The sequence below is a fragment of the Nicotiana tabacum genome, chromosome 22, assembly GCF_000715075.1.
Source record: "Nicotiana tabacum cultivar K326 chromosome 22, ASM71507v2, whole genome shotgun sequence".
NCBI classification, from domain to species: domain Eukaryota; kingdom Viridiplantae; phylum Streptophyta; class Magnoliopsida; order Solanales; family Solanaceae; genus Nicotiana; species Nicotiana tabacum.
The window spans coordinates 157,811,806-157,833,135 of record NC_134101.1 but is presented as its reverse complement, the minus strand read 5'-3'; the positions used below and the strand labels follow the sequence as shown (position 1 = coordinate 157,833,135).

The 21,330-nt window shown below is 37.8% G+C and overlaps 1 protein-coding gene across 1 annotated transcript; it reads left to right on the top strand.

The window, feature by feature from the left end:
- The first annotated feature begins 278 nt into the window (after positions 1-278).
- On the top strand, positions 279-19,515 carry LOC107809062 (protein HUA2-LIKE 3). Its single transcript, XM_016633653.2, has 12 exons — positions 279-745; positions 11,629-11,705; positions 12,352-14,406; positions 14,622-15,090; positions 16,246-16,354; positions 16,452-16,564; positions 16,658-16,854; positions 16,979-17,462; positions 17,581-18,025; positions 18,112-18,285; positions 18,965-19,019; positions 19,114-19,515. The coding sequence occupies exons 1-11, from the start codon at positions 623-625 to the stop codon at positions 18,988-18,990; spliced, it is 4,272 nt and encodes a 1,423-aa protein (XP_016489139.2). The 5' UTR covers positions 279-622; the 3' UTR covers positions 18,991-19,019; positions 19,114-19,515.
- The last annotated feature ends 1,815 nt before the right edge of the window (positions 19,516-21,330 follow it).

Here is a 21,330-nt window from a genome sequence, read left to right as displayed (position 1 = left end):
AATGGAGACGGTGTGATTCTCTTAGAACTTAAGTTCAGACCCAAATATATGGGCTCTAAGCCCATCACGGTTTTACTGAGCATCTGTCACATCCAGCCCAGGTGTCAAGAAGAAGTTGGTAAGTCACGTGCTCCTACACGTATCTAAAGCAGAATGCAAATATCACCACCACGTGCACGATAGCCAATATACGTTTTCAAAGTCTTAACTGATACCCACCCCTTCGGCGCACTTTAGCAACCCCCCCCCAAATACCACCGTTCGTATCTGTTTCTTTTTACACTTCCTTTTTTTTCATGTGTGTTCCTTTCGCCATAAAACTCTCTACCCCTTTGTCCCCCTCTCTCCTCTCTCCTCTCTGTAACATTAGGGTTAGGGTTTTAAAGCCCACCGCTAATTCCACACTCTCTTTCTTCTACCCTTTGCTTCTCTCGTCTGTAGCTGTAGGGTTAGGGTTTTCTCAATTCGTGAATTTTCTGTTATTAAATTGTGTATGACCTATCAATCAATGCCTCGGAATCTACTTATCAAATTGTGTGGACAAGTGGGTGGTTTTGGTTCCTTTACGTTCAGGAATCCCTTGAAAATTTGCTCCTTCGCTGCTTTGATTGGTTAGCTTTCTATGGCGCCCAGTCGAAGAAAAGGTACAAGTAAAGCAGCGGCTGCCGCTGCCGCTTGCCGTCAGTGGAAAGTCGGTGATCTTGTGCTTGCTAAGGTTAAAGGCTTTCCGGCATGGCCTGCTACGGTATGTGAATGTTTTTCTCCTTTTTTACTTTCCATTTTCTTTTCCCTTACTTTTGTGGGTAGGCACTTTTGGTATTTGTTGTTCTTTCTTTGTTTTCATGAGATTAGTGCTTGGGTCTCTTTATAACAGTTGTAAGTCGTGGATCTGATGGTTTTATAAAAAAATGCACATTTTCTTACTAGATTAGGGTATTCAAGCTATGGAAAATGCGAAAACACTGTAGTTAAAAATGATTCATAAAAAACACTGTAGTTAAAAATGGTAAAAATGAGGTTTAAATCCCAGCTGAGGGAAAAAATATTAATTGATTTGTTCCCTATACACCTGAGCATTGGTGCCCAGAGTTACTTGGTACGTGTGTTTGTGGGAGTCCGATGGAATGTCTAGGTTCGTGCAAGCTGGCACAGACACCACCTTCATCAAAATAAGAAGTCTTGGGTTGAAATTTTGTGAGTTCACTATTTGGCCGTATGCTTAGTTTATCATGTTGATATTCCCTGAACCAGAAGTTAAATATCCCGTAAATTTTGATCTGCCTTTTCTTGTTAAACTCTGATTCTTCGCTCCGTTAGAATTATTGCTTTAGGTAGTGAATTCTTGATATTGGCTTGTATATCACACTATTGGAGTTGGAAGCTTGAATTTGAGTTTATCTTATAATTTCCTTGGCAATATTTGTGTCTTTTTTGGGATCAGTAACAGGTGTTCTGTGGAAATTTTGTATTATTCTATCCTTTTATAAATTCTGCGGAGAGATATTTTTTGAAATTATATGTCTGTCGAATCAGTTCGGGGTAAAAATATTTGCTGAATTATCCCCTTTGCGGTCTGTTCTAGCCAGACAGCACTGATAAATGTTACTTCCTCCACCTCGTTTTGTGTCTTAGTTTGACGTGGTACGAAATTTAAGCATGTAAAGAAGATTTTTGAATTTTGTAGCCTTAAACCAAAGGTGTGTATAACATATCAGAAGTACCTTTTGAATCTTGTAGTCTTAATTGTGTCATGTCATTCCTATAAGTGTGTCATTAAGGTTAAATGGGAATGTAAGAATAAAAAACTTACTGATTTTAGAAATGTGACAGTTTTTTTGGAAGTAAGATACATAAATTGAAACGGAGGGGGATTATGTTTTCTGTTCCTCCTTTTTGTTCCTCTTTCTGCGGTTTGAATGAAAAATTCAGAACAATTCAGAGCAAGAAAAGGATCAAGAAATAAGTTTGCCTAGTTTGTCAAGTTTGATGGGCTCAACTAAAAAATCATAAAGTAATTTTTGAATTAAAAAGATAAGTATTGTTTTCATAAAAATCTCCTCTATTAGTCATATCTAATAACTATCTAATCTCACAATCTAATATCTCAATTCTTTCAAGTAAAGTGAGTTTCTTTGGTAGTTAGATTGGCATTAGAGCTCCATGAGGATTTAGACAGCTTCGCTAAGTTGAATTTTAGCTAGAATATGTTTCTATTGGGATCTCTGGAATGATATAGCAACAGAAAACTCGTTTTGATGTGAAAATATACATTTTTTTGAACCACCAGTTTATGATGCATTGGCTGATCTACATGTGAAGATCTTGTAAGATGATGTCTGACATGATGTGTCAAAAGCAGGGGAGCAGGGAACTTGACCTAAGACTTCCTAATCCTACCTTTTGTTGCTCCTCCTATCTTGTTGTAGTGAGTTTCGGCTGTTCGAATATGTTCTTATTTCTCCACACTGTCTTTTGAGGTGGAGTGTATTAATAGTCTTACAGCCTTAAGAGAGAGTGAGCAGCTAATTTGCTAGTGTGTCTAATACGGTTGGCTGTAAGTCAGTTTGATATTTGTGAAATTTAATTTGGAAATTATCTCATTTCAGGGTCTCAAGTTTTGTCTAGTCTATTTCCATTTGCATAGGTGTTTTCTAAGTGTTCCAATGTTCATGAATAAATGAATATTTTTTTCTTGATTGAGCTATATTGATTCCTTGAACCGTCTTTCTTTCTCTTTATATCTCTTGTTTGTTTCCTCTCTGACCCTCTTCTACGTTTTTCCTTTACTACGGTCTTGCTTCTTCTTTGGACTGCACCAACACTACCTATTTTTACCACTTGAACTTAAGCACACTAGCTTGAAGGTTTAATTGAATAAAACATGTGTTGCATAGCTTCACCTTCTTTTGAGTTATACCGTATTGCATTATGATATGGGATTTGTGCCAAATCCAGCAAGGATGGGTACATTGCTTGATAAAGAGAGACGGGTCAGAAAAGATGAAGAGATGAAACAAATAAAAAGTGAGAAAACCCTGGTGCAAGTGGGAAGTTTCGTCCAGAGTGACAATATCTACGAAGCTTGAAACGAAAAGCGAGTTCTTAATAAAGTGAAATGCACAATTTTGTAACAGATTAAAAAATACCAAACATATGTGAATTTAGTACTATAATATTCAAATTTCAATTAAAATAAATAAATTCACAATCCATCCAATATATTACAACACTGATATTAATCCAACTCCTTAAAGTTGATATTTAAAGAATTGTGCGCATCTCATTGGGAGAACTGTGTGCCATTATATGAAGAGCAAACTTCTTTGAAGCCCATTGATTCGCCTCTGTAGCAAGCACTCTTCGCTTCACATTGCTTCATCGCCTTAAGCGATAACTGTGAAATTTAATACGGTTGGCTGTAAGTCAGTTTGATATTTGTGAAATTTAATTTGGAAATTATCTCATTTCAGGGTCTCAAGTTTTGTCTAGTCTATTTCCATTTGCATAGGTGTTTTCTAAGTGTTCCAATGTTCATGAATAAATGAATATTTTTTTCTTGATTGAGCTATATTGATTCCTTGAACCGTCTTTCTTTCTCTTTATATCTCTTGTTTGTTTCCTCTCTGAAGCCCATTGATTCGCCTCTGTAGCAAGCACTCTTCGCTTCACATTGCTTCATCGCCTTAAGCGATAACTGTGAAGCACTCTTCTTTGAAGCCCATTGATTCGCCTCTGTAGCAAGCACTCTTCGCTTCACATTGCTTCATCGCCTTAAGCGATAACTGTGAAATCTAATACGGTTGGCTGTAAGTCAGTTTGATATTTGTGAAATTTAATTTGGAAATTATCTCATTTCAGGGTCTCAAGTTTTGTCTAGTCTATTTCCATTTGCATAGGTGTTTTCTAAGTGTTCCAATGTTCATGAATAAATGAATATTTTTTTCTTGATTGAGCTATATTGATTCCTTGAACCGTCTTTCTTTCTCTTTATATCTCTTGTTTGTTTCCTCTCTGACCCTCTTCTACGTTTTTCCTTTACTACGGTCTTGCTTCTTCTTTGGACTGCACCAACACTACCTATTTTTACCACTTGAACTTAAGCACGCTAGCTTGAAGGTTTAATTGAATAAAACATGTGTTGCATAGCTTCACCTTCTTTTGAGTTATACCGTATTGCATTATGATATGGGATTTGTGCCAAATCCAGCAAGGATGGGTACATTGCTTGATAAAGAGAGACGGGTCAGAAAAGATGAAGAGATGAAACAAATAAAAAGTGAGAAAACCCTGGTGCAAGTGGGAAGTTTCGTCCAGAGTGACAATATCTACGAAGCTTGAAACGAAAAGCGAGTTCTTAATAAAGTGAAATGCACAATTTTGTAACAGATTAAAAAATACCAAACATATGTGAATTTAGTACTATAATATTCAAATTTCAATTAAAATAAATAAATTCACAATCCATCCAATATATTACAACACTGATATTAATCCAACTCCTTAAAGTTGATATTTAAAGAATTGTGCGCATCTCATTGGGAGAACTGTGTGCCATTATATGAAGAGCAAACTTCTTTGAAGCCCATTGATTCGCCTCTGTAGCAAGCACTCTTCGCTTCACATTGCTTCATCGCCTTAAGCGATAACTGATGACTTCCAATAACACTGGTTTTGCCTATCTTAATCAACGGTTTATCTTTGATTCTTTAAAACTAGTAGGACTGTAGGAGGAAAGTAGAATTCATATCTGAAAGCCGGTACTTGAATTTGAAAGTTAAAACTGCATATTTGTACTTGAATAAGAAATTTAAGTTGATCATTGCATACCTGTCTTTTATCCTAATTTGTCCTATGTATTCGTTCGTACTAGTTGTCATTTGTCATATACTCGTGTTTTCTTGCGGTTGCCTAGTTGCGGTTGACTCAAACCCGTGCATTAGTTGTTAGTATAGCTGGAAAAATATGTATTAAGTCTTAACCAATCATCGTAATTATAATTAGTGTGTTGCTATTGGTGATAAGAAATTAGAAATCTAGTATAGGGAAGATGGCCGCAAAACTTGAATTTACACTTAAAACTACACGTTTGCATTTGAGTCAGGAATTTAAATTGATTTTGAACTTACATTTTAATCATAATTTTGCTGAATCTTAGGAACTATGGTTTTTATTTATGAGATTAGTGGACTTAAAGTGGAAATGTGCCTTTATATGGTAATAAACTCTCACTTTTTATAGGAACCTACACCAATAAGTCATACAATAGTTGCTCTCACTTACATGCTATCATTCCTAAATAAATATGCAAAATCAGTGAAGTAGCAGAAATGAAGAATTTGGCTGGTTTAGTGCAAAAGCTTGTATGGTGCATGTACCTATCTGGACTATGCCAAATAAAGATTGAGATGATTATAAAATAGCCTAGATTAATGTCGTTATTGACTTTGCTTTCTCATATATTAAGTGGTTGTTGCAGTTGTATTTGGCATTCTTCTTTTGCATTTATAGATCTTTCTTTTGATTGTTAAAATGAATCCTTTTGCATTTACTGATCTTATCATTTAGGTGTAGATGTACCCAACCAAAAGGAGTTCAATATCAACTTTCGGATAACACAAGGCGAAGCTGAATTTAGTGCTCTTAGAATAACATAGGCAAAACTGAGACTAGTGCACATAGAATAATTCAGAGGTTATGAAAATTTCAATAATTAGTATTTGGAAGTGATGATTCACTTTAAATAAGTTGAGGTTGCTATCTTTTTCTTTTAGTTGGGAATTAAGGGGTGAACTAGTCAAATTATCCTTGTTAGACGATTATGTAATCGCAAAATTTGTTCTCTAATCTAATCGAGAAAATGAATCATTTGCTATTTAACAAGTTAAAAGCATTAAAAAGTTTAATTCTCTTATCCTGCCCTATTGTGAATTTGAGAAGGAAAAAAGAAAAGAGTTGTATAGTGTTTACAAAGGGCATTTATTGTACATTTTCACCGACTGAGAAATATAACAAGTATTACGTAGCCTTTGGGTAGTAAGTCACCAATCTAGTTATATTGCATGATTGCCTCTATTTTCCATACGGTGCATCAAGACTTTTTGGTGAAAATGATGCTTGTTGTTCCACTTTGTCCCTGACCCTTGCTTTGAATGACATAAGAATGGGAAGGATCTAGGAACAAACGACCAAGTATTAAAGTACAAGGCGTTCAACAGTGTTGGTAAAGGCGAAAGCGTTAAAAAGCTCTCCGGGTCTATGGGGCTTTAAGCGTAAAGGGAAATTGAAGTGTGGGCTTTAGTTAAAAAAGGCTCGATGAAGAAAAAATAAAAACATATATGTAATGCAAGAATAAGTAACAACTTTACTCATAATGATTTTCTTAACAACTAATGTGTTTTTGCAAATCACATTCATTATTTAGTACTAGCCTATTCAAGATAGAGCTTATGGGCAATGAGGCACATGCCTTAGTGCCTTGCCTACACTGAGGTGTAACCTATGTGAGGCGAAGCGCCTATCCCGAGCTTATCTGAGCTTCATGTCTCAAGCGCATCTCAAATGAGCCTCTGACAGCACTGGCATTCAAGTGGAATAGAATTTAGATTGTCATTCTTTGAAAAGAAATAATGTAATGATGTTGCGAGGAAATACTATCATACAAGTAGTATAGGAAAAAGGCAGACAATTTATGCAAAAAATGGTTTGCTATGGATGCCATCTAATCACATGGACTAATATGCTCATTGTGTACACCAAATATTCACCAAAAACAATAGATATGTCCTTAATTACGAAAATTCAATTTACCACTCCCTCAATGCAAGTACTGGAACTATGAATTTCTATCAATGTGCGGATATACAGAGGTCTAGGATAGTACACTGTCTACGGATACCATCTAATCATATGGACTAATATGCCCATTGTGTATGCACCAAATATTCACCAAAAACAATAGATAGGTCCTTAATTACGAAAATTCAATTTACCACTCCCTCAATGCAAGTACTAGAACTATGAATTTCTATCAATGTCTAGATAGACAGAGGTCTAGGATAGTACGCTGTCTGAGTGAGGCTGGGGTAGAGTTCTCTTGGACGGATGGAGACTTATGTAGTGGTCGGCCTTCCTACCAGAATGCCTTCTTGGTTGAAGAGCCCCTTTTTTACTAATAAGGATGCAGGAAGCAAAAAAACTTCTAAATTAACTTGTTTTTTGCTCAATTGCTTTGATGATGGTTGTTTAGTTAGCCTCATTTCTCATTCTTATTATCTCGATTCTTTTGGTGTATTTGTTGAATTCTTTTGGAGTTCTAGTATCCAAGGAAAAGGTAATTACATGGGGCACACATGTTGACAATATAATTCGCTAATGTCAAAGCCTCTTGGTTGTTGATGACATTATTAATTAAAGGTAAAAGATACACAAAAAGATTACTAAGATGATGAATTTACCTTAGACCGTTAAGTAGAAATGTGAAAGGAAAAAGACATTGATTTGCTTAAGCAATCTTGTATTATGTGGATGAAAAGTTGTTTAGAGCAGCAGGTTATAGTTGCTGTTGTTTTGAGACATTGCGCCCGTATTGTCAAAGGCGCGCTTAAGCCCTGAAGCGGAATATGTTGAGCGCTTCGCCTCGCCTTGTGGGCATTTTAGTGTCGCATAAGCGCGCTTTAATGTCGCATCAAGGCTCTAAGGCATACTTTTCCTTGCTAGTGAGTGTAATCCTGAAAAGGCGACATTAAACAATAGATATTTCACTTTATTGTAATTTTTTTTAAATTTCTTTGTCCATATATTTGTTGTTCATGCTTATAATTATTAGTCTTGGACTACATATATTTTTACTTTTTCTCCAATTGCGCCTTTTTTCATTAAAGTCCACGCTTTATTCGTGCTTTGCGCTTAAATCCCCAACAAACCTTAGAATTTTTTTGTGCTTTTTATAACACTGCTTGCGCTTGTCTCTTTATAGATATAGATAATTATCATTTGACGTGCTTGGACTTGCATTGTTTCCAAAAAGTAGGTGGCCTTGGAAGTTTTCTTTCGAATGAGACTCGAGTAAAAAAAAATTATGTTATCGAAACAGATCAGTTTTAGGTGTATTTGATTTATGTTCATTCATTTTTGGCTAGCCGGTGTAGAAAGTCCTGACTTACATTACCATCTCTAAAGCAATGAATGATAATGATTTTTATTATCAAACATTCAACGAGGAAACTGAAATCGGCGATAGTTCTGAACTACCCATTGGTTTTGAGGTTTATGCCCTGCACACGGGTGACTGCACTGACGCGCGAATTAATCTTGTTTTCCGAACCGCTCAACCTGTTATGCACGTAGCAAAAGGGCTTAAGTGCGCCATGAGCCAACCTTTATGTAGACTGATATATTATTTGCTCATTCAAATGATCTTAATATGAATTAGCTAAAAAAACGTATCTGACTATAAATTAAATCATGTTTGCTTAATTGGTTTGGGGGTGACTGATTAATTTGGTTTCATTTCTCGTTCTTGCTGTCTCTTTATTTTGGTGCATTTGTTGAATTGTTTTAGAGAGCTAGTATCCTGATTTCATGGGGCACACGTGTTGTCATAATTGGCCAATCTCTAGTTCTCTTGGTTGTAGAACTTTCAAGATATTAATGACATTAGTAGTGGAATGTAAAAGATACACAAAAGCAATACTAAGGTAATGAATTTACCTATGATCATTATGAGTAGAATTGTGAAATAAAGAGCACGGAGGCTTGATTTGCTATGTGGATGAAAATTTCTTTTAAGCATCAGGTTATATTCGTTGCTGGTTTGAGACATTGTGGTTGTGTCTCTTTATAGATAATTACCATTAGGAGTGCTTAAACTTTGCATCATTTCCTAAGAATAGTGGCCTCGAAAGTCTTTTTTCGGGTAAGACTCCAGTAAAAAAGTGATGAAATCAAATGAACCATTTGTAAGTGTATTAGATTTAAGCTCTTCCATTTTTGGCTTATTTGGTCTAGACAGTCTTAACTTACATTATCCTCTCTATAGCTGTGAAACGACAATGACTTTTGTTACCTCATATCAACGAAGAAACTGAAATAGGTGATTGTGAACTCTATTATTCCTTATAAATTGAGCCCCTTTTCAAAGTCGAGGGCCAAAAGTAAAAAAACTTATGTATGCTAAGTCGTAGGGGTTTGAAGTTGTTCCTCATGGTGAAAAATAGCATGCCTCATTGGAGATACGGTACACTTTTCCCCTCAGCTTAGCCTCTAAAACATTGAATCAGAGGTAGTACATATGCTTGTGTAGGCACTAAATCTCTACAAGCAAAATTAGGGTGAATATTTATTAGAGTCATTGGGTGAAGTAGCGAGGGTAGGAGAATGTCGACCATTCGTTGTTCAAGGCATTTTTGAGGCTTGAATACACCCTGTAGTTTGGTGAAAAGCAGGCGGTGTTTTGCCTCATTTAGGTGTCGATTTTGTGCACACGCTACGGCGCACGTAGAGTCTGTCTTTCTAAATTGTCACCGAACACTAAGTGTGATTAGCAAACGGTACTATAATGGTTAAGAAAATGTTATTGATGAACATTTTTGGTATAGAGTGTGGGAAATTGAAATATAGCATAAGAAAATTGGCAATTGGTTTTTGAATGGGAACTTAAATTTTCATTTTTGCATCTGAATAATAAAAGTTTGAAAGCTTTTAAGCTTGATTGATGAATTTTTACTTGATATATGTTATGTAAGTCGTGGTCAGTGAAGTTATCCGAATTTGTGTTGGTAAAATATAACAGGTATATGGTGGAGGTGCCACAAGGTGCCCCAAATGCCACTGTTATTGCAAATAAGAACTAATCTCCTAGCTACTTAACTAAAAGGTGCTTCTGATGTCGCTTCGCAGATTTTTTAATCTTTGACCACAGTACTATAGCATAGAATTTTCTTTTTAACAGGTTACTGTAGTATGGTACATCATAGAGTTTACTCATCTGTGTGCAATTTATCGTCTAAAATAGTCAAGTAGGGTGTGTACATTGTCATCTGGAGACATATTAGCTCACTAGTAGTTTCCCATATTGATTGGTCTATGCTTTGAAAATAAAGCTCCGATCGAAAATTTACCTGATCAGTATTGCTAAAACTTAAAAGTATCTTGTAAAACTTTTATGTGAGTTTGGCTCTTACAGAGTTTAAGAAAAGAGAAGTTAACAAGTTTTAAAACTTGTGGTCTTTAATATGCCATAACTTGTGGTCTTCAGCATACTTTAACGTTTGTTTGGCTCAACAACATTTCATTAAGGTAAAATGAGAAGTTTAAAGTTAAGCTATTCTTAATTATAGAAATATGCCGTTTTTATTGAACAAGCTAAACTAATAAGGAAATAGTTATGAACTGGAGCTAGGGAGTATTTAGTAACAACAAAAGTATGTTTGACACAATAGTTTTTGGGCGTAATTGTGCTTTTAACAGCAAATGCTTGTATACACACTTTTAGTAAGTGTAAAATGTCGTAATTACCCCTCAAACAAAAGGGGAAAAAGAAAAGAGAAGAAAGAAAAACTGCACAACCATCATGTTAATTTGTTTTCCTTTTTTTTTTTTTTTTATAACGGTGGTACCTGGCCCATCTAGGGCACACCTTAACGATTCCACCTGTTAATGCTGCCTTCTACTAGTACATGTATTGAGTAACTCTGGCCACTAAGGTTAGGTAGATTAAAAAATATCACCTAGTGTTTTATGTCTCTTCTCAGTCTCCACTTGGAATGATCCTTTATTTTCAAGGTATGCACGTACTTGGTTGGCCACTAGGCCACACCCTTGGGAATGCTGCCATCAAGTAAGTTTAACAAGCACATATAGTGGCCTATCTAGTGAAAGACTGTCTATTTATGGAATAATCTGTTTATTCATTGGTTTATGTTACTTTTTTCTTTTGTTTTGTTTTTATAAATTGCAACTTAAACTCTAATAAACATTTCAATGCCAGAGGACTAGATAGTCAAGAGGTTACCTTTAATATTACTAGCAACATCTGTTAGTGTATACTTTCTAGCAATAACTGGGACTGTCTTGTAAGTAATGCAGGAATTAATATCCTATGTTGCACGAATATCATCGATTAAGCTCAATTTATGGGCTTTTTCTGTAAGACATATATAACGAATAATTTTGTCCTTACATTTTCTCTTGACGTTGCAAACAGACTAGTTAATGTTCTATTTAGTAAGTTCACGGGTTTGAATCCTGCCATAGGCAGAAGCTCGGTATTTATTGGAGAAGGATAGAGGGCGGGCCCTTAATCCACTGAGTTTCTATCCGTGTGCCCTGGCCTTGGTGATTTCTCAGTTATAAAAGACCTCTGTTTAATAAGTTACTTATCCAAAGAAGTGTTCTTTTATAAGATTCATCTTAATTATGTGTTTTCACATGATGGCTGGAAGCACCTTGCCGCTTTCTATCTATTTTCTTTGCCCGTCATTTGACTAACAGATGTGAGAACGGGAAAAAGAAGCCTAAACATGCTTTTGACTAACAGATGTGAGAACGGGAAAAAGAAGCCCGTCATTTGATTAACAGATGTGAGAACGGGAAAAAGAAGCCTAAACATGCTTTTGTTGCTTATGGCAGGTGAGTGAGCCAGAGAAGTGGGGTTACTCGAGAGACCGGAAGAAAGTGTTAGTTTACTTTTTTGGAACCCAACAAATGTGAGTGCTCTATTTCTTTACCGTGAAATGTTATTTTTTCTTCTAATCCTTGGTCACTTCTGTGTGGTTGAACCTCTTTCATCTACTAACTTGATTGAATGAAGTTGTCTCCTTGCTAAGATTTTTTTTTTTAATCAAGTCTCCTTGCTTAAGTTTCTTAGCAGTATTATCTATGTTTTTGGTAAGATAGTGATCATCACTAGATGCATTCACTGTTGAAGCACACTTTAGAATTAAGAATATATACCTTGAAATTAAGAAAAATAATGTTTTGTGGATGTCTACTGTATGTCAGGAATTCGAGGATGGTATTATCTTACAGATACACCACTTAGTACAATTCTTGATTCATTGCTCTTTTTGGTGTATTGGGAGCTAAATATGTTAGGAGATAGTTTTTACTGACAATAATCTAACTCTATTTTTAGCTAAGGAGCTAGAATAAAACTGAGGTTTTTCGACGACTATCCCCATTTTTTTTACCATATGAAAGTAATAGCATATGTTTCTTTTATATTCCCTTACTGTTGGAGCAGTGTTGCCTTTTAATTCTGGTTTGTCTGAAAACTTTGCATGTGTGACATCATTTATTTTCTAGTCTTTGATTCCATGGCTTTGATATTTGGTAATTATTTTCTGAATTCAGAGCCTTCTGCAATCCTGTGGATGTCGAAGCATTTACCGAAGAGAAGAAACAATCTCTTTTTGTTAAACGTCGTGGAAAAGGTGCTGATTTTGTTCGTGCTGTGAATGAGATTATTGATTGCTTTGAGAAGCTGAAAAAGGAGCAACCTGTCAACTGTAATTCTACCAATGAAGCTGCTGTTAGGAGTGACACCATGGTTGTTGAATTGACCAAAACTCATTTCGAGGGTGAAGCTCTTAACACGCTTGAATCTTCTTCAAAAGAGAACCTTGGAGATGAAAGTGAACCAGACTCTGAAAATGAGGTTGGTGCAGTTGCTGCAAAGGACGAGGACGATGCCTCCCAGGATGGTGAAATGATGTCAGTTGATCCTTTTTCAAATGTGGAGGTAATGGATATGCCAGCTGCAAAGACTTATTCTACCCGGAGGAAAACTGTTGGTGAAAGGTTAAGAAATGGTGATATAGAGAGAAGGGCTCCACCTAAACGTAGGTTGAGAAGTTCTTTGAGAACCGATCCTGAAATAATTCAAAATCGTGCATTTCCCTCTTTCCATGCAGGATATGGTGCTAATACAGTAAGGGATAGATCTGTGAGAAGGAATAAAATGGATGAAAAGCCATCAAATTGTTTAGATAGGAACGATATGGAACAACCTGCTTTTGTTTCTAATGGCAGCATGGAAGAGAGTGATTCTGAAATTGCTACTGTTGACTCTGGCAGCTTGAGCTTAAATGAAGGCAGCAGTGTGGAATCTGGTTGTAAACCTGTGTATAGGTGTGCTGTGCAGTGTGAATCGGAGGTTGAGTTGAGTCAGAGACTTGAGTTCCAAAGTAGTGCCGTAATACTCAAGAAGAAACGGAAGCCAAACAGAAAGAGACTGCGCACAGATTTAACCGAGTCCACTGTTGGTTTAGACAAAGAAACAGCTCCTGAGACACTGACGACTAGAACTGCACATGTCTTGCCAAGTGACCCTGTGAGATCTGATGAAAAAAATTCCAAGGAATTGAAAGAAGATGGTGATGAGCACTTACCACCGCTTAAGAGAGCCAGGGCGCGTATGGGTAGATCAGCACCTGAAGGGGAGGTGTTAGATAATGAGGTGCGGAGTGAGGCGAAATCGCCAGGAGCCTCTGACAAGTCTTCGGAACAGGTACCTGGGGGAGATGGTTTTTTCCTTCAGACCTCTAATTCTGTTAAAAGTGATGCATATGATTCATCCCCGTCTAAGAAATGTTCTCCAATGAGACCACCATTTTGGGAAATTCGGAAACAGTTTGGTGGTTCGCTGGATGGTGAATCTGCTTTACCCCCATCAAAACGACTTCATCGTGCCTTGGAGGCCATGTCAGCTTATGCTGATGATGATGACAAAAAAGATGTGGATGGGCTTTGTGGAATGAAGACATCTATGAATGGATGTTGCTCGAGTTCCAAGGAGGTTTACTCTGAGCTGTCTGAAGGGATTAAACTTGAGAACAACTCTGATGTGGGTGGAATGGGGAGCCCAGCTAGTGCTGTACATGAAGATGCTACTCAATTTATGGTGAGTGCTAAAGCATTGGTAGCTGGGGAAGGCCTGGAACATTTATCAGAGGTGCCAGCTATTATTACCCCTTTAGGTTTGGATGACAGCGCAGCAAAGGTGTCCTGTGAAGATAAATGTGAAGTCTTGGACGCTGCTATACGGACACCTGAAAGAGTGAAGTCATCAAATGACTGCCCTTCTAGCGCTTTTCTTGCACATTCTGCTAGTGCCAAGTCAGATAGCGAGTTGCAGGATACCTTCAAATGTCAACATTCCTCACCAGGGCCAGTCATGCCATCTGATGAAAATTGTGAAAATGAAGTTGCTGATTTAGAAAGACATTTAGAAGATCCAATTTCTGAAGTTTCAGGGAAATCTGCTGATTGTGGATCTAATGATGAGGTAATAACAAGTTCACCGGGAAAAGGTGACATTATGGGTTTCGGTAGTGCGGAGGCTGAATGTGGTAAAAATAACAGTTTATGCCAAGTTTCATTAGGTGGGTGCAGTCTAGACAATGAAGAGTAAGTTATTTTCGTATTTTCCCATCATAAATTATTTATCTCTGTCATTCCATCTCAATTTTGTTTTTATTAATTTCCATCTTATTTGCTCATGGTCCCTAATCTGTTGAACCTGGTGTTTTCAGGTCAAGCCTACATTTCTTTTTTCGTATCTCCTTTTCTGTTCCTATATCCGCTGGTTTTGTGTTTATTTTGTCTTGCATGCCTCATGTTAGGTCCATGAATATGAAAGAAGCTGGATCGGCATCAAAGAATATTAGTGCGACCTCATCTTCAAGTCCTGAAAAAGTTGGGGACGTGTCACTCAAGGAGTTGCACATGTCTGGTTTGAGCTCTGTATCTGATGATCAGTTGGGCGATAAAGCTGTCTCAGCCACCCTTTCGTCATCCTCTCTTACTGATGGGATGGACTCCTTTGCTAGGGTTTCTACACCCAATACTTTAACTTGCAACATGTCTACTGTAGATAGTAGTGTGTATGTAAGTAATGGATGCTTTAGTCCCTTGTCCCATCAGCTACATGACAAGCCAAGGACTGTTGGAAAATTGAGCAGCAGAGGAGAAGCCAATGTTGCTTTAGGTTCCTTTGAGGCCACTCTTGGGATACTAACAAGGACAAAAGAAAGCATTGGTCGAGCCACACGCGTTGCTTTAGACTGTGCTAAATTTGGTTTTGCTTCTAAGGTAGTGTTACATACTTTTCGTCACAACTTTTGTTTTTAATAGTTTGTTAGGGTGTGTTATCTGATGTGCTGAATCTTCTTGATTTGTTCCCTTTTTCCCCCTGTACTGCTTCTTATAACTGTCTGTAGCTCAGATGAATAAAAATGGTGTTTTCCTTGAACCTACCCTTGTCTACTTTCACAAGCTCGTTATGTGTTTGTTCCCTATGTTTTGGGCAGTTTACAAGTTGTCAGCTTGTTTGTTTAGTGTTTATCTGGCTTTCTGCTTGATTCACCAGGTGAGGAAAAAGGTGGTCTGACAGAAAAGGAAGTTTGTTGCTTGGTTGTTTATCTTCTGCTAGAAAGAGTGTTATTGATATGAATTTGCTAAGCTTTGATCCTGTCCGTTTATTGTGTTAGTTATGAGCTTTCAGGTCACCTCCTCAGTATGCAGAAAGAATAATTTTGTTCTATTTTTCCTAAGAGACTAGGAGGTCTATGTTTATTCCCTTCAAGGAGGGGAGGTGGTGTTTATGCAGTAACAGTGAGGACTGAGAGGAGGTTGTTTATGAAGTTAAGAGGATTGTATGGTATTTATTCGACGACCATTTATGTTGTTTTGCTGGCTGAAGTTTGATTAATATAGATGTTTAAGGTGATTCAAGTTTAACAAGTGATATATTGTATAGACAGAATTTGAGAAATGCAATCAAAAGTTTTTAATGTGTCCTTTCTGAGAAAAATAAACTAAAATCTACTGGTAGTGTAAGGTGAGGATAATCCTGAACCTGGGTAACATTCGTATCCTGCGTTTTCCTGCAAATATTGAACTAATTTGGATTCCTAGATGTATGTTCAATGTAATTTCCTAGTTTTAACTAAGGTCAATTGCTTCTTTTTTTCTTTCATCTTGACGTAAGTTGTCAGAATAGGGGGGATTTTCGGTTTTGATGCCCTAAGTTTAGCTGTATTTGATCAAGTCCTTACCTCTACCCCCACCCCCACTCCCCACCCCCTGTCCTGGAAGAAGGGAAATAGAATTTGGAATTTGAAGTTTTGAGTTTTTATTGACGGATTGGGAAATATTGGAATTTGTATCTTTTATTTCCTAATATGCATGGTTGTCCTGTTTCATGAAGTTAATCTAACTCTTTCTTTTGGCGTTGAATGGATTCAGGTTGTAGAGATCATTGCGCAAAACTTAGAAAATGAATCAAGCTTGCATAAAAAGGTGGATCTTTTCTTTCTTGTTGATTCTATTGCACAGTTTTCCAGAGGATTGAAAGGTAATTATATGAGTATTTTCTGCTTTGTGGCGTTGCACTTGTATGCTTCATTTCTTCCTGGTAGGCTGTTATTCCCTGCTTGTATTTGTAATTGTAGGTCACATTGGTGGCATATATCCTTCCGCAATTCAGGGAGTATTGCCACGTCTAGTAGTAGCAACTGCTCCTCCTGGAAGTAGTTCTCAGGAAAATCGAAGGCAGTGTTTGAAAGTAAGAGTTTCCCTTTTTATTCCTTTTTTTGCACACCCAAATTTCAACGTTGGGTCAAACATAGATCTCATTGTCTTACTTGTTTCTTGATAGGTTTTGAGAGTTTGGCAGGAAAGGAAGATTCTTCCAGAGTCTGTTATTCGACCCCACATACGAGAACTTGAATCCTTCTGTGGTTTATCATCGAGTCGTGCATTCTCTCGCCGTCCCACGAGGACAGAAAGGACAGAAAGATCTTTTGATGATCCAATTAGACAAATGGAGGGTATGCTCGTTGATGAATATGGAAGGTAAGTTTTTTAGTACCCTTTGAAGATGTTATTGGTAAAAGTAGAAGAAGATACTTTATGATTTCGGCTTTTCCCGCTTGAGATGTCTGGAATCGTTGTATTGAACTTTATTGTATTTCATCAGCAATTCAAGTTTTCAACTTCCTGGTTTTCGTATGCCTGCAATGCTCAAGGATGAAGAAGCAAGTGATTCTGATGGTGAGAGTTTTGAGGCTGTCACTCCAGAACACCCTGCTGGAAAACCCAACGGAGAGGAGGCCAACCTGGCTATTGAGAAGCGCAAACATATCCTGGAAGATGTTGATGGTGAACTTGAAATGGAAGATGTGTCTCCAGTGTGTGAAAGTGAAACTGCTTCTGTCAGTTACAGTGTCGGAACAAATCCTGCTCAGATTTCACGTCCTGGTGATGGGAGCTGTCTTGGAGCCTCCTTTCATCCTCCACTTCCGAGGGATGGCCCCCCCTCATCTCCTCCTTTGCCAACATCCCCTCCTCCTCCACCACCTCCGGCCTCAGTTGCGCCTGCACTATCTTCTTTTCCACTTTCATCTTCTATATCGAATTCCAACCCTGGTTGTGCTCAGTCAAAGTATTCTGTGGGTTCACAGGTACATTTGTTTTGGTCCTTTCTTTGGTTATGAATAATTTTCTAGTGAATCCGTATTGGTTAGATCAAGCTAGTGCGTTGTAGATGCAGGAATCTGATTGAATGTTCATGGTCTGCAGAACATTAAAGACAACTTGCAGGAAACTGTTTTTCAGCAGTGTGAAGCTCCTCAAATTCATCCGATAGTCTCAGATGCTATTCATTGTCAACCCTCTGATGGCAGAGAGATTCATGCCGAGGGACCTTTGAAGGTGCTTGACTCTGCTAGTTCACGTCCTTCCAGCAATGGAGCTGTTTCCCACCCACCATTCTGCTTGTCAAATGGAGTACCGCCACCTGATGGGGCTTCTAGCAAGGGTTTCCATTTGCGCCCACCTCACCCCGCTCCTTCAAATCAGTTCTCTTATGTTCAGGCTGATCAGCGGAGGGATACAGCAACCCCTTATTCCAATGTATTCCATATGCAGAATGCAGATAATAGAAGTTTTTCGAGGGATCATAATAGAATGAAGTCAGCTCAACGTGAAATTGGAGAGAGCTGGATGACACCATCCCATTATTCCGGTGAGGCCTTTGCCACCATGCAATGAATGCCAAGTATTTGAATTGTCTTTATTTCTTCTGGTTTCACTGTTGCTTGTCTCTTTCAGGTCCATGCTACCCAGATGGCTCCAGAGGTCACTATGCGGCTGAACCATACCCTGTACCACATGAACCACCTTTACCAAGCCACAGGTGGGGTTACCCTCCCCGGGGTATGAATCGGAGGGAATTCTTTACTCACAGACCGCCGCCCGACCGCACGATTCCGGTTACGTCTAGAGGTTGAATACTTTTATCCATGTGGAAACTAAATATACCATTGCGCTATTTCCAATGTACTACTGTCATCTGATCTTGGTAAACATGTGCTATGCTGTTTTGAAGTACCCTACACGTTTTAAGTGATTTTGACCAATCAGATTTAATTTTTCTCCAAACCTGCCAATGGAACTGTGAGTCACTTTTAAGTTGGTAGATGGGGCATTGGGGTTCATAACTTGCACGCTGCATCAATTTTCTCTTTTGAAGCTTTGGCAGAAACTTAACAGGAAGTCTTTATTCTAACTACTGATGTAAGTGGCAGATTAAGCGGCAGGCCTTGATTTTACACCTGCTTAAGTACTTTATTTACTACATTTGCAGTCAAATAGCCAAAAAACCCATTTACAGTGTAGCTTACTGATAAAGTTGGTAGGGTGAAGTTGATGGTGAAAACACGAACATATAAGCATTGTGGCTCGAATTAGCATATGACCTCTCTCTGTGGAATTGAACAATAATAAACAAGTGAAGGTTCTGACCAAAGAGAAGTGTGAGGAGTGGTGTGTCAATTTTTTTTTTTTTGTTGGTTGCTTTTCTATTTATAGCTTGTTTTTTATTTTATTTTCAATGCAAGTAAACAACAAGATTTTCTTCTTCTAAAGAAATATTTATGCAAAACTCAGTCATTTTGCTGTGCAGGTCCCGGCTTTTGGAGACCAAGATGATGACCCAAGAGAGGAAGCTATAGCTGCTGGTACTGCTACTTTGCCGACAAATTTAACAGTTTAGGCAGTGGTTTCATGTCATTTTTTCAGGCATTCATTCTTATACCTCACCTGTTCTTGCAGGTAGTGCGGCTTGTTTATACTAAATCCGAGAGTAGTTTGTACGCTGAGGTGCGCTGAAGCAGAGAACAGCAAGTTCATGCTTGTATATATGTATTTTAGAGTTCTTTTCCAACTGCACAGGGGATAGTCCATTGTCTAAAGAGCTCTGTAGCATGTTCCTAGGCAGCTAAGTTTTGTATATTTATTATATTGTGTTTTTCTTCCCTTCTTTATCGGTATATGGTCTCTCCTCTCCTAGTCTCTTGTTAGAGATTTGTCAACATCATTTTGGCATTGTTAGGGCATTTCAGGCTACCCCTCATTATGTGTACGGTTCACCCATTGTTATAGCAGTTTGGTACTCTGTTTTGAGAAAATGTTATACCAATACCATACCGAAAAATTCGGCATGGTTCGGATTCACTTTTTGGTTTGGGTTTATGCGGTTTGGTTATTTTTGGTATTACTCTTGAAAGTGGAGTAGTATATTTTACTACCAAGTTTAGGGTAGCCAATTAAAACTTGTGAACGTGTTTCATAAATTTTGACTTTTCAGATTAGATTAAATCAAGAAAAAAAAAAACAGAAAATGGATCAAACTTAAAGGTTGGTGATGTTTCATTCTAAAAACAAGGCTCAGGAAATTAAAGGAAAAAACGTCAGTGTTAGCCAATTGGGAAATAAATATCACTTACCATGTTCAGTGGTAATGGAATTACATAATGACTAATGGTCGGAACATTTTTTTTTTGTCCACGGGTAACAAATATCAATGAATAGAAAAGATACTTTAAACAAATACTTTTATGATTAATGTTGCTAATTTTTTTTTTTACAAGAAATGTGCAAAAGTTTAAAAGAAAGATGCATATAAATTTTAGTTTAAATTAAATTAAATTAACTTAATTTTGTTTGACCAAAAATGAGTTAATACTTGGTTAAACTAATTAATGATTTATCAAGATGGGACAAACCTAATTAAAGCTAATAATTCTAGATCTACAGCGGATGATGTGAATAACAGTGTATTCAAAATGAGATGTGGGTAATAAATGTAACCAAGTGTTATGCTATGTAGAAAAAGCAAGCAATAAATAACAATAAAGGGCAGTACAATAAATATAGGTGGAGATTTGCCCAATATTGAAGAGGGTGAAGGATTGCTTCCTCTGACAAGGATGAATGACACGAGTGAAATAGAATATTATGCATTTTCTTGGATCTGATGGAAAAGACAATAGAATAGTTCACCAACAGGATCAATCTTAATGAAAAGTAGTTCTTTGTATTATATCTGAGAGCTTATCCTTTTACAAGTGTTCTTATCATATGGAATCTCCTCCTTTTCCCCCTCTTTCTTTCTATTTATATGGGATATTCCCTAGGAACCCTAAAGTACAAACAGAGAGAATATTCACTGAAATATTCCATCTTGTGGATTCTGATATAATTTAGCCGTTATTTCTGACTCTGCTGCTCGACCTCGACCACGACCAGTTATCGAGCTACTCGACGCATGAGGTTTCTGACTGACCACGACCACGCCACACTCAACAATTTCCAGATCACTCTCCTCGCCCAACTCTGCACGACTTAATCCTCAGTCTGATTTTGACCCATACAGTTTAGTCCCTCCGCTTAGCGAGGTCGTCCTTTGGTCGGTCTCGTTGAGCGGACATCACTGGTCGTGCTTGAGAGATTTAGGGGGACGAGATTGAGTGGGAAAGGAGTTTGTACGGGGTGACAATGTGGCACTTCGAGAACCACAACTCGTTGTGACGTCAGCCTATGATGACATCATTACTGTAGGCATCATCATTATGCGCCTTCCCAACGCGCCGCATCGTTTGCTGTGCTTCTGACATTTCGATTCTTGTGCAACCGACGGTTGGCGTTTCGGTTCAGGCGCCTGTTCTCTTATAAATACTAGAGGATAACCCCTTGAGTTACACTTTACACACTCTCAATTTCCTAGCTTTTGCTTCCCATCATTCTCTTTTCCCTTCTGCATTCCAATTTCACCTTGTTGTTGATTTTGCGATAGATTTCTGCAATTCCTCCTTCTCCTTGAGGCCACATTCTTAATACCTTCATTTAACAGAAGATGGCAACCTCCTCTCATGTTTCTGACGTCTCGTCTGATCCAATATCGCTTTCAGTGAGGGTGCCTCCTCATGAGGACTATATGGCTGCCGTTGATGACAACGACAACTTTCCTACTGTAGATGAGATTATCCC